Genomic DNA, 13,985 nt, shown 5'->3' with positions numbered 1-13,985 from the left:
CCCTACACACAGTAGGTCCTCAAGGGCTGCTGGTGGGACTTAATGGATTCCAGTCGCCTACCTCTCCTACTACTGGCAAGGAAGACCAAAGAGCCAAGTCAAGACTTCACCCATCAACTGAGGCAGCCTTCTTCAGCTGGGATGCCGCTAGCTGTGGGCACCAGGAAGGTTAGCAAAGACAGATGTAAGTTTGTGGGTAGGCGGTTGTTTTTAATTAACACTAGGGGGCAGCTAGGCGGCGCAGTGGATAAAGCACCATCCCTGGATTCAGGACCTGAGTTTAAATCCAGCCTCAAACACTTGACATTTACTAGCTGTGTGACCTTGGGCAAGTCACTTAACCCTCATTGCCCTGCCAAAAAAAAAAAAAAAGTTTTTAATTAACACTAACCTCCAAAGCCTAACCTCATTCTTCTTCAATGCCCAGAGATAATTGGATGTTTGGGGCATAGCTGTCCCCCCCCCCACCAAAAAAAAAAAAAAAAACCGAACTGTTTTTGCAAATGACAGCCTGATCCTGAGAGCCTCCAAAAGGGAGGCTCATACCCAGTAAAGAGCCAGGGGTAGGCATGGAAGCCATGACTGATCCCACTGAAGGCCCATCAGACCCCTCCTTTCCCTCTGTCCTAAGAGGTTTCCATGTTGTACAATGAGATTAGATGAAGAGGGCAGCTAGGTGGCGCAGTGGATAAAGCAACAGCCCTGGAGTCAGGAGGACCCGAGTTCAAATCTAGTCTCAGACACTACACTTACTATGTGACCCTGGGCAAGTCACTTAACCCCCATTGCCTCACCTAAAAAACAAACAAACAAACCAAAAACCTGAATGAGATTAGATGAGATGACTTCAAATCCATCTTGGAGTCAGAACTAGATTTCCAATCCCACCGAAGAAACATGCCAGTTCGGGGACCCTAATCAAATCTCAGCCTCAATTTCCTCATGTGTAAAATGGGAATAATAAGCGTTCCTACCTCACAGGGTTATGGTGAGAATCAAATGAAATAACATACAAAATGTGTCTCCAACCTGAAAGCACTGGGTAAATGGGAGCAATTCTCATCCCCCCCCTCAGACAAACAAGAGTAAGTGGGGGGGGAGGGGAAAGGGGTGGAAGCCCTCAATGGCCTTGATGAAATCATTCATTGAGAAACCTGCCCACCTCCACCCCATGAAGAGCTTTTAATGGAATCATGAATGGCCAAAGGAAAAACATTTGAAAGAAGGCCTTTCTCCTATGGGAACCTATGGGACACCTCCCAGGAAGGTGTTCTTCCCTTGTTCCTGAAAGTAAAAGAGGGGAAATATCGGGGACAAAGCCATTCAAAAGGTTTTCCTTTTAATAAAAACTGGTGTGTCCTGAATACAACCGGAAAAGAATGACAAGACAAGCCTGGACACCCAAGCAGCACTTCCCTCCCTCTCCTGGAGGTAATTGAATTAGAAAAAATAACTTCTAGTCCCCAGGAAACCAGAAGATGGGCCAAGGGAACAGTGGGTAGAGCTGTGTTTCTGAGCAGCAGAGAGAGAGAAGGATGGGGAGAGGAAGTGAGAGAGGAGAGAAAGAAAGGATTGAAGGAGGAGGGGAGAAGGAAGAAGAGGGGGAAAGAGAGCAAAAAAGGATGAGAAAGAAAAAAGAAAGTGATAAGAGAGAAAAGGAAAAAAGAGAAAGGAAGGAGAGAAAGAAAGGAGGGAGTAGGGGCTCAAAAATAAATAGAATCTGTGGTTAATGTTTTTTCAAGTTGGGGCCCACCTTTCAGTTTCACATCCAAGAGAGCAGGAAATTCGGGGGCCTCCCACCCTTGAAGGGATTGGAAAAAGAAAAAAAATCAACCTCTCCTGCTCTGTTTTTTCCAAATCCCTAATAATGTTTTTTAAACCAATGTCCATTTGGCCAACAGGTTCCCCCTCCCACCTCTGTCTGACCTTCTTGGGCCCCTCTCAATGAGGTCTATCCCAGGGCCAAAGGCAGGAAGTTCCTCTGCACACCTGCCTCATTCAGTGGGAGATGAAAGGAAGGGCAGAGCTGAAAATTCATGACAAAGATAAACAGAAAGGCCCACGTGGTTTGGGTTTGGCATCAGCCTCAGGAAGCAGGCCCGGACACCCCAGCCTGTCTAGCCGACTGCCACATGGAAATCAGAACTAAGGCTTGGTGACCTGCAACCATCTGAATGCTGATAATCCTTTATAGAGGTGAATAAGACTTTATTTCCCCAAAGCTTCTTTCTTCATTTTATACATGGAAATAGAGGACTGGACATGGGTAGTGGCTTGTCCAAGGTCCAAAGAAATGGCAGGGTCAGGCCAGAATTCAGGAGTCCTAACACACCAAATCAGTAATCTTCTGCGACTCCACGCCCCTGACCAACACACACAAACTCTACCTTAATAAAAGGACAATGGGGGCAGCTAGGTGGCACAGTGGATAGAGCAGCAGCTCTGGATTCAGGAGTACCTGAGTTCAAATCTGGCCTCAGACACTTAACACTTACTAGCTGTGTGACCCTGGGCAAGTCACTTAACCCCCATTGCCTTACTGAAAAAACAAAAACAAAAAAAAATAAAAGGCCAATGCAAGCCAGCAGAGCTCCTTGCATTCAGTAGAAATGCATTCTTGTTGGATTGAAGGTGGTGCGGCTGCTGGGTTCAGAATTCAGCTGGAAGGGATCTGAGGTGAGCTAATCCAATTCCTCATTTTAGAGAGGAAAGTGAGATTGACTCACCCAAGGTCACACAGCAAGGTGGCAGCATGGCCGTGACAGGAACCTGAGGTTTATGATTCCTCATCCAAGAGTTGGTCTGAATCTTCATTGAGAATGAACCCCCCCCAGGGGGCAGCTAGGTGGCGCAGTGGATAGAGCACCGGCCCTGGATTCAGGAGGACCTGAGTTCAAATCCAGCTTCAGACACTTAACAATTACTAGCTGTGTGACCCTAGGCAAGTCACTTAACCCCAATTGCCTCACCAAAAAAAAAAAAAAAAATAGAATGAACCCCCCCACACACCCTCCCTAGAGTCAGCAGCACTCTCGTGAGGCGCGTGAATGGTCAGCCTCGAGTACTTACCGCTAAGTAGAGCATGGTGTACATGGAGAAAGAGGCATGGCCAGAAAAGAAAGATTTCCTGCAAAAGAGAGAAGAAGGTGAAGGAGGAAATGCAGTCAAGTCAAGACTCAGCCACCTGAGGGAGGATGGGTCAGTGTAGGGCTTCCTGAATGCCATGGGAGAGTGTCAATCCTTGCATGCGATCCCCCAGTGCTTCCTTACATTGGCATACAGCTGGAATCACACTAAAGAGAAACTCACACGGGTGTATTTCCCAAAATCCCCGGAGTTGAATTCTGGAAGATCACTATCATATCCGCCCCAATTCCAGAAGATAGCTGTCACGTAATTCTAACTCTAGAGATTTTGTGATATAGCCATAACTCATCCAACCGATACCCAAAAGGAATCTCCACTGCAATATTCCCAACTACTGGTTGTCCAGGCACTGTCTGAAGACCACCAAAGTGGGGGAAACTCCCACTTCTGAGGCACCCCACCCCATCTACTTATTAGATTAACATTTTTATAATTGCTAATTAATTTAGTAAGAATCACCATAATAACAATTATCAAGCATGTCTGCCTTTCCTTAGCTTCCACCCACTCACTAATTTGTGCGGCAGGGCCAGGCAGAAGAAGTCCAATCTCTCCTCCGTGACAATTTAGACAGTTGAAAATGACTATCATGTCCCCCTCTCCTCTCGTCTCCCTGCAGAGTCTTTCTTCCTTTCTCCAGGCTACATATCCTTAGTACCTTCAACTAATCTGGACACTCACTAGTTGTCTGGTGCATACAAGTCACTTAAATCACTGTGCTAAGTGCTGGGCAGAGGGCAAGTCTTTGTCCTCAAGAAGCTCAGGTCAGGGTTTACAAAGTGAACAAGCCAGTGAGGAGGGTGGCATGAACAACAATAATTCCATTTCATGGATAGTTAAACTGAGGCTCAGACACCAAGTGACTTGTCCTGGGTCCCAAAGCCAGTAAATACTCAAAGCAGGATTCTACCCCAGGTATCTGTACTAAGCTTTTTACTATTTTTACTTTTTTACTGCCTAAGCTTTTTCTATAACACCCAGGAAGGTACCCCATTAATTCTGATGACTTGGTTTTCATGGGGAAAGACCACCCAGTACGCGTCTTCCTTCTTTCCTGTATTAATGTGGTCCAGGCACAGCTGTTTGCACACCATCTCCCCTGTCCCACTAGGAGGTCTTTGTCCTGCTTTGCTTTGTATTCCCAACCTTTCGGGAAATGCCTGGCACACTGGGCTTGCCCTTGCCGCCTCACCTGGCTTCCTGGACCCTGCTGTCATCCCCTCGGCACTCATAGCTCTGCACGTAGCCCACGGAGCAGTTGATCTTGCTGAAGTCGGGGTTGCAGACATCTAGGAAATGGGGCCGCAGGCGGCCTACAGACACCTTGGCGATGTCTGTGAAGGACTGGCTGATGGCGCAGCCAAAGACGAAGCAGCCCACCTGCTTGTAGAGGGCGGCCACGTATGGGTTCTGGATCACGGACGGAGACTTCTCCTTCAAGTAATAGATGCGGTAGAATTCCCCAGTGATGATCTGAAGTGCAAAGAGATCAGCAATAGGATGATTAGGGGGGAAAAAAACAACTGGGGGAGGAAGAGAGGGGACAGGGGCACAGAGAGAGGACTTGGGGGGAGGGGGTCTTGGAGTAGCTAATGAAGAATTCTCCTAGGGCTGAAGCAGGAAGGAGGGCATTGGCTAAAACAAGGCAAAGAAATCGTGTTATCAGAGAGAGGAACTGCTTATGGAATGTACCCATTTTATACATGGGGAAACTGAGACAAGCAGAAAGCAAACAATATGCCCAAGATCTTGTAGCTAAGAACTGCCTAAGCCAGGAATGCAACTACCACCACCACCACCATTACTACTACTACTACTACTACTACTACTAAGAACTGGCATCTAGAATTCAAGAAGTAGGTATGGACCCAATTTGGGGGATGGAAAAATATACTTTCAGATTTTGCCATTGACATATCCTGATTGTGTGAAAGAAGGTGGGCAAATCATCTAATTTCTTAGTGATTCAATTTCCTGAGACTATTAGCAGCAGAGCAGGTCTTGGCAGCTGAAATCCTGAGTGACCTTGGGCAAGTCATGACCCCACTCTTAGGCCTCAGTTTCCTTCTCTGTAAAATGAGGGATCTGGACTTAATGCTTTCCTTAAAGCTCTGAAACTGATAGAAGGATCTTTCCTGCTGCTCCTCCCAGCCCTGACATCCCCTGTTCTCAGTCCCCTCCCAGCTCTGCCATACCCTATTCTAAGGCCCCTCTCAGCTCTGCCATTCCCTGTTCTCAGGTCCTTCCCAGCCCTGACATCCCCTGTTCTCAGTCCCCTCCCAGCTCTGCCATACCCTATTCTAAGGCCCCTCTCAGCTCTGACATCCCCTGTTCTAAGGCCCCTCCCAGCTCTGACACTCTAGCATTCTATGACAGCAAAGCTACACACCACATGGAGATGACATCTGATAAAACACACGCTGGTCCCTCTTGTCTTAGCTCCAAAGCAGCACAACCTTGGATATTTCCTGATTTCAACCACAAGCCAGAAATGGCAGCATCAACTGTCCGCTCACCACAAAGATCCCTTTTGTACTTCCTTTCCCTGCATTGGACGGGCCTCTCGTCCCTTCTGGGTGACACAGCTGTGGAAAGCAGACAGGGTGCCTACAACCACAACGGAAATAATAAATGGGCAGATCCGGACTTCCTTCTCAGGGGCGGCTCGGCAGCTCCAGACTTGGGTCTCAGGAAGATCTGGGTTTGAATTCTTCCTCAGACATGAGCTATATGACCCTGGGAAAGTCACTTAAGTTTTCTAAGCCTCAGTTTTCTCACCTGAATAACTAAGATAATAATAGCATCTACCTCCCAGGATTATAACAAAGATTATAACACAAAAAGTTCCTTTCCCTCCTTCCTCTCTCCTCCCTAACTCCCTACCTCTGTTGTAACAATGATAAAACATTAAAAGTCCTCCCCCCACTTCTCTCTCTCTCTTTACACACGCCTCTTAAAGCTATACAAATTCTAGCCATTATTGTCATCATCACCACCAAGGTCGTCCCTGGTCATCCAGCAGGGGACACCTGAATGTTACCAAGTGCAGAGCTGACAAAGCTCCTCTTAGGTTCTGAAGGGGCCTAAATCTGGTCAGCTGCCAGTTACACTGTAGGCAGAGGGGCAATATTGGCCCACACAGGATTGCCTAGACAATAGCAGGAGGTCACACCATTTACAAGGGGAAGGTAAGTCTTTTAACACATCTCCAAGGGACACGGGAGACAGCCCGATGTAACTCACTTAAGTCGAAAATCTGGGTTGACTTCCTATCAGTTGTAAGGGGTTACTTTGCCTTCCTAATGTCATCTGCCTCCTCTGTACAATGGGCCTCATACGCCCCATATCTACCACTTTGTCATGAGGCCAAACCTTATAAACCTGAAAAAGCCACAGAAATAGACACTATTTTTTAAAAGATTACAACCTGGGCAGCTAGGTGGCGCGGTGGATAGAGCACCGGCCCTGGAGTCAGGAGTACCTGAGTTCAAATCCAGCCTCAGACACTAAACACTTACTAGCTGTGTGACCCTGGGCAAGTCAATTAACCCCAATTGCCTCACTTAAAAAAAAAAAAAAAGATTACAACCCAGGACTTGTGAATTCTAGTTCCAGTTCTGTCATTAATCGGGACTGACCATGGCCAAGTCACTGGCCCTGAGCACTCATCACTCCTCCTTCACCAGCTCAATCATCAATCCATTATTAGGCTCCTAGTTCCGCTGTGCCAGGCACTGGGCTAAGCTCCCAAGATACAAAGACAAAGCACAAGCCATCCCTGCTCTCAAGGTGCTTACACTCTAATAGAGGAGATACCATCCACATGCAATATATAGAAGGAAGGGCCTGGAAGTTGGCGGGGCCTCAAACAAGGGCACAGAGGGAAAGAGCTTTGCCAACCAGAAGGTGATGCAGACACGCCAGTTATTCCCATTCTTCTGTCACACTAAATGGAAATGAATCACTTTCTGAGGCCGGCCCTCTACACCCCTCCCTGAACTCTCCATGACAAACACCGCCCCCCCCCCATTGGCCCCCACTTGTGACCATTTTTGTGTGTGTGTGTGAGGCAATTGGGGTTAATTGACTTTCCCAGGGTCACACAGCCAGTAAGTGTTAAGTGTCTGAGGCCAGATTTGAACTCAGGTCCTCCTGACTCCAGGTGCTCTATCCACTGTGCCATCTGGCTGCCCCCACTTGTGACCATTTTTGCTGTCCTCAAGAAAACTGTTTTCCTTCTCCAATAGCAAAATCATCCGTGCCCTGGCCCCACCCCAGCCCTGTGTGCTGAGGAGCCCAGGGTGACCCTGCCCGGCCTTGTTTCTTCAGTGGGTCCTCCCTCCCGAGCCACTAATAAGCAACAAATTATTTGTTCTCTTCCTCCTGTCCCAGAGGAGGCTCTCGGGGTTGACAAGGCAGCCATAAATCAACATTATGAACCAGCTGGGCCTGGCTCCTTGTAATCCTAACTCTTGAAAAGCCTCTTAGTGAAAACTGCCTATGGGCAAACCAGTCCAGAAGTCTCCCACCTCTCAGGAGGAGGGCAAGATTGCGATGGTCCGAGGCCACCTTGTCCACCTAGGCCAAGGAGACCCCAGATTCACAGTGCCAGGGTTGGATCCTCTACACTAAAGGCTTTGATGCCAGACTAGTAAAAGTGGCCCTTTCCCTCCATTAGACTGCTTTTCTCTGAGTCGCCACCCCTCACAGTGGCCTCCCCAGTGTGTGCCCCAGTCTCCATTCCCACTCTGGTCAAAGAGGCCTCCATCTCGAAGTTTCACTGTCAGTAAAAATGCCTTCATGCTGATCCCCCCTGAAACAGCCCGCAATATAATCTGGGAGGGATGGCGGCCTGCCAAGAGCGTGCTGAGGGGAAGTCTCCCCTACCTGCCCCTTAAATGCCTGGCACAACATTTGGAAACTCATAAACTGGGGAAATAGCACAATTAGGCTACACTGAGATGAAGCTGGATCGGCCGGTGGCTGCAGGCCGGTCTCTGCCCCGGATGAAGAACAGGACCCAGCCTAGAAAATGGCTGGGCATCTCTCAGAGAGGTTTTCCGGCCTTCTGGAGGAAAAGGTTACGGGGAGGTGAGCTCAGCGAGGCATAATAAACTTGTTCATGAATACGGTTTTGCTTGTTTTAGGTTCTTAGAGCTGGAGGGAGGGAAAGAATCAGGAACTTGATTTAAAAAAAATGAATGTTAATTAAATAAAGTATGATTATCTTAACAAATACATTTGCTTTTTAGTGTACACTCACTGGCATAAACACCTCTCGTGCAGGGTAAGGAAAAACAAAAGGGCACAGGAAGAAATCCCTTCTGCAATTGTGGCCCTCTGCCGGGCCTCAGCTTTTCTCATCTGGTAAGAAAAACTCTACGGTCCTTTCTACATCATCATCATCAGTTTAGAACTAGAGAGGATATTTTTTTTTTTTTGGCAGGGCAATGGGGGTTAAGTGACTTGCCCAGGGTCACACAGCTAGTAAGTGTCAAGTGTCTGAGGCCGCATTTGAACTTGGGTCCTCCTGACTCCAGAGCCGGTGTTCTATCCACTGTGCCACCTAGCTGCCCCCTCCGGAGAGGATCTTAAAGACAAATCAAACACACCTTCTTTCTGTGTCCTATCCCCTTAAACCCCTGCCTCAATTTCCCTGGCTTGCTCCATGCTCAAATACCACCCTCTCCAGGGGGCTATTCCTAGTCCCCACCCCCCAGCTGCTAAGGCCTTCCCTTCCCTTCTTCTCTATATCTTTTTTTTTTTTTAAGGCAATGAGGGTTAAGTGACTTGCCCAGGGTCACACAGCTAGTAAGTGTTAAGTGTCTGGGGCTGAATTTGAACTCAGGTACTCCTGAATCCAGGGCCAGTGCTTTATCCACTGCTTCACCTAGCTGCCCCTCTTCTCTATATCTTAAATATATCTAGCTATCTACATGTGGTCTCCCCTGAGGGCAGGGCCTCATCAATGAGCACAGTCCATTTGCTGATTGGGGGGAAAGAAACATGTATTAAGTGCTTCCTATGTGTGGGGCTGGGGCTAAGTGCTTTACAAATATTATCTCTTTTAACTCTGGGTAGGTGCTATCTTTATCCTCTTTATGCAGTTGAGCTAACTGAGGCAGACAGCACTTAAGTGACATGCCCAAGTCACCAAGTTTCTCAGGGAGGATTTGAACTGGGGTCTTCCTGACTCTATCCACAGCGACAACTCGCTGCCTCCTGATTACCATATTGTCCAATTCTCTTACTTTACAAACGAGGAAACTGAGGCTCATACCAGGGAAGCCACTTGCCCCGGGTCCGACAGCTAGTATCCCGGCCTGGCGTTCTGTCCACTTCCCAAGGCTGACCGAGTGAACACTAACTGTCCTGTTGCCCCGTTTATCTATATTATTTTCTTATCCTGCCCTTTTATGAAAACTGCTCTAATTTCTTACATGCTTATGCGGTTATATCACCCTTCATCTTCAGTACCCCAACAATCCCCCTTTCAGAGACAGACAAGAATCTGTCTTCTTCCTTCCCCTTTTCCCTGCTGTGTTTAAAAGAAAGCCAATATCAACAAATTCCCAACCAAAGACAGGGAAGTATTTGATTGAGAGTCCTGGGTTCTCCAAGGGGAGGGGAGGGATAGGGAGGGGGACAGGATAGTGCCTCCATTTTGACAGACTTTCTTTCAATTTAATGACCCATAAGCCAAGGAACTTCCTAGACCAGTCTCTCTGCCGCCATCACTTCAGATTCGGAACTGGAATGGACTGAGCCCACACCCCTCCTTTTACATGGGGCGAAACCGAGACCAGAAGATGTAAGAGACTAGACTGAGATATAGAGCTGGTATGAGTGTGAGGTAGGATCTGAACTCGGGTTTGCCTGGCTTCAGCCCAGCACGCTATCCGCTGCAGTTATTGGGAAGCAGGAACTCCCTTTGAGAAACTGGCATGCTACCATCCATCCGCTAACCAACGTGCCAAAATTGGTCCCGGTGACTTCCAAGGGTGATGTAGATTATAGGGACTCTAGCCTTGCAGCTTGAAGTCAGGCAAACCTGAGTTCCAACCTTCCCTCACATTCTTACCAGCTATGTTGATCCGGGGCAAGTTCCTTACATCTTTTGGTCTTGGTTTCTTCCTATGTAAAGGGAAGAGGTTAGACTCAGTAACCTCGAAGGTCGATCCCAGCTCTAAATCTATGATCACAGGAAAGAATGCCACAGGAGTTTAGATTTGAAAGGGATTCTAGGATTTTCCTAGTCTACTAGCTGTGTGACCCTGGGCAAGTCACTTCACCCTGTTGGCCTCCATTTCCTCATCTGTAAAATAAGCTGCGGAAGGAAATGGCCAACCCCTCCAGCATCTCTCTCTTTTTCTTTCTTTCTTTTTTTTTGAGAGGCAATGGGGGTTAAGTGACTTGCCCAGGGTCACACAGCTAGTAAGTGTTAAGTGTCTGAGACCAGATTTGAACTCAGGTCCTCCTGAATCTAGGGCCAGTGCTCTATCCACCGCACCACCTAGCTGCCCCTGCAGTATCTCTCTCAAGAAAATCCCAAATGGAGTCATGAAGAGTCAGACACGACCAAAATAACTCAACCCAAGGGATATGTGTAAGTCCTCTTCTCAAAAGGAATAGAGATCCCTGAAGTTAGGAGAGGCTATGGACTATATTAAAGCAAGCTTCGCCACAGGTCATTACGTATTGGCGGTAGAAATCTGAGGTGGATGAGAGCTCAGAGGCTATTTTGCCCAACACAGACCAAGAGAAAAGTTCCCTCTACAATATACATGGTCATTGAGGCTTTGTTTGAATCCCCCCCATGAGGGGAAAGCCAGACTTCTGTTCCTTCCACAGTCGTCAGGTCAGTAAATATGCCGAACACAACGTTTAGAAGGCAGCAGAGTCTCCCACATGCCTCTCAGTAAGCCCAGGTAACTACCTAAGGAGGTGCTGGTTTGTATCTGGAAAGGAGCTTCTCCCACCAAGAGATTCATCCTCTAGACACTCCCAGTGCTACTTAGTGGGAGCCACTCAGAATAATCACAACAATAAGAGCTAACGCTTATATAGCCATTTCAAGGTTCCAAAGCTCTTTCTATAAATGATCTCATTTGACTAATCAGAGTAAGTATGATGATCCCATCTCCCCCTCCCCCAGTTTTCTCTTCTCCTTCCTCCTTCCAGTTCTCATATGGCCCCTTCTTTTCACGGTCCTAGCCACCCATTTCAGGAGTCATGCCAACTGGTCATTTGCCGTTTTAGAATTCAGCTGTCATGTTCTGGGAACCTTTCATTGGAGCTGATTAAATGCTGTCATGGAACCCTGGTCTTACCCCAGGGGCTCCAATCCCCTAATCTGCACCCCACCCCCATCTGTGATTTTCTTCAAACCTAGGCACTTAACAGGTTTGGCAAGTGGCTTGGGAACGCCTGTCTTAACACCCGAAGCCTAGGCCTGCCATTATCACTGCTCTCCTGGTGTATGGATGGCTTTGCTAAATATTTTCTAATGGCTGTTATTCCAGGGTGCTGGGTGCCACTAAGGCCCCTATAAGAGGACTGGAAGTCCATTGGGTGTGGAGCCAGCAGGCAGCCTGAGGGCAAAATGAATGAATGAACCAATCAGTGGGCAACTATACATTTATGAAGGGCTCATTAGATCCCAGGTCCTGTGTGAGGCACTGGGGACCGAGACAAGAGAGACACTCTGTCCTCAAGGAATCTTATCATTAATGGCTGGAGACAACACACAGAGAGGACCAGTGGCCAGGAAATGGAATTTGGTTCTAGGGCATCACAGAGCTGTTGAGCTGGGCCATAAGTGGTAATCATTATCCCCCTGCCAGGAGCAATAGTGATAATGATTTGATTGCTATTCTCAGAGTAGAGAGAGAGAGGATGGCAAGATGCCAAGGGTAGATGGCTGGGATGGTGAGTATGGCCCAGGGAGCATCTGGACTCATTCACCCACCAAAAGGGGCAGCTCAGCCCCATGGAGCGCCACAGAGGAGTGGATTACCTCCCCCTGGGAGAGAAGGGGAGGCATGATCTTCAGAGGGCATGCTCAGAGAGTATGATCCTAGGAAATGAGGGGGGACTCCACGGCATGGCAGATGGCAAGTCACTTGGGGAGGGAGGATGACCAACTCGCTATGACGTGAAGCATGCGTTGGCCCAGGAAGGGATACACAAAACAATGGCTAAGGAGGCCCCCGTACATCCACAGGAGAGGGTCACAAATGGATGCCACCCTCCCCCCTTTCCCCAGCATGATGAGAGCATTAAGGACAGTCTCAGAAGAGGTTCAACCATTTGATCAGGGGACAACAAAGCAAGAAGATTAATTTGCTCCTTCTCGGTTGGTGGTCTTGGTAATTGCCCAGATGGAGTGGATTGTAAATTGGGGGATTGGGTCCCCTGCTGATACACCACTGGGGTAGGCACAACTTCACTTCTTAAAAGAGCTGAAAACATGACCAGATTCTAATGAGGACCCCAGCTCCAAGAGCCTTGTTTTGCTGGTGGTGCTGTCTCCGATAAAGGAAAAAGGAGAAAACTAATTCAGCCCAGATGTGTGGAAACTGAAGCCTGACCCTGAATAAACAAGTCTTCAAGATATTAAGCTCTTCTTGTGTCTCCGATAAGTCATTTGCATGCGGCGCAGAGAATGTTTCTCTGTGTGAATTGCTGGAAGTATTTAAGGAAGATATTTGAGAAGCAAATATTGGGCTTCTCTTCCCTCCAAGTTCATGGACTCAGAATGTCAGAGCAGAGAGGACCCTTAGAAGACAGAACACAAGGGCAGGGCAGAGAGGGACACCAGAACACAGAATGTGAAAGCTAGGAAAGATCTTAGGCTGCAGAGCATTGCAGTATGAAACACACTAATTCAATATCCTCATTGTATTGGAGAAGCAACCGAGGTCCAAAGGGAAGGTCACACATCATTATTTGGTAGCAGAGTCAGGAGTAGAGGCTAGACTTATTATTATTATTATTATTGTTGTTATTATTATTTTGCAGGGCAATGAGGGTTAAGTGACTTTCCCAGGGTCACACAGCTAGTAAGTGTCAAGTGTCTGAGGTTGGATTTGAACTCAGGTCCTCCTGAATCCAGGACCAGGGCTTTAACTGCTGAGCCACCTAGCTGCCCCCAGCTTCATTATTAAGACCAGGAGTTCTTAATCTTTTCTTGTGTCCTGGACCCCTCTGGCAGTCCTATGATATCTTCCGGCCCCTTCTCAGAATCATGTTTTCAAAGGCATCAAACAAAATACAAGGGATCACAGAAGAATTGTTATGAATCAAATCATCAATAACTATTTATCAGATAAAGAAGATGCCCTGAGCAACATCAAGAGTAAAGATAGAGGACAACTAGGTGGTGCAATGGATAAAGCACCGGCCCTGGATTCAGGAGGTCCTGAGTTCAAATCCAGCCTCAGACACTTGACTTATTAGCTGTGTGACCCTGGCTAAGTCACTTAACCTTCACTGCCCCGCAAGAAAAGAAAGGAAAAGAAAGAAAAGAGTAAGGATGATTCTGGAAGGCAGGAGGATGGGGAGGTCCTTCTGAAAGGTTCCTGGAGGCCCTCTGACCTTTGCAGTCTTAGCTGCCATTGTTCCTCTCCTTTGGCCACCTAGAGAGTTTTCTGTCCACATTGATCTCCAATCACTGGAAGGTAAGGTCCTTGAGGGCAGGGAGCTTTTGTCTTGTTTCACTTTTGTCTGCATGTGCCCAGGGCCAGGCACAAACCCTAACACAAAGTTACTTAATACATGTTTGTTGGATGAGTAACTATCAAAATTTTATAAATTCCCCCAGGGCAGGATCACAGCTC

The 13,985-nt window shown here is 47.6% G+C and overlaps 1 protein-coding gene across 1 annotated transcript in view; it reads right to left on the bottom strand.

Moving 5' to 3' along the window:
- Positions 1–13,985, bottom strand: part of PLPP3 (phospholipid phosphatase 3) — a 77,917-nt gene that overhangs the window by 18,519 nt on the left and 45,413 nt on the right. The window contains exons 3-4 of the mRNA XM_043999614.1: positions 4,340–4,620; positions 3,070–3,127 (exon numbers count right to left, since the gene is read on the bottom strand). Coding sequence (XP_043855549.1) covers positions 3,070–3,127; positions 4,340–4,620 — 339 coding nt within the window. The remainder of the gene's footprint in view (positions 1–3,069; positions 3,128–4,339; positions 4,621–13,985) is intronic.

This window comes from Dromiciops gliroides, chromosome 4 (genome assembly GCF_019393635.1).
Source record: "Dromiciops gliroides isolate mDroGli1 chromosome 4, mDroGli1.pri, whole genome shotgun sequence".
NCBI classification, from domain to species: Eukaryota; Metazoa; Chordata; class Mammalia; order Microbiotheria; family Microbiotheriidae; genus Dromiciops; species Dromiciops gliroides.
This window is presented reverse-complemented; position numbering and strand designations above follow the sequence as displayed.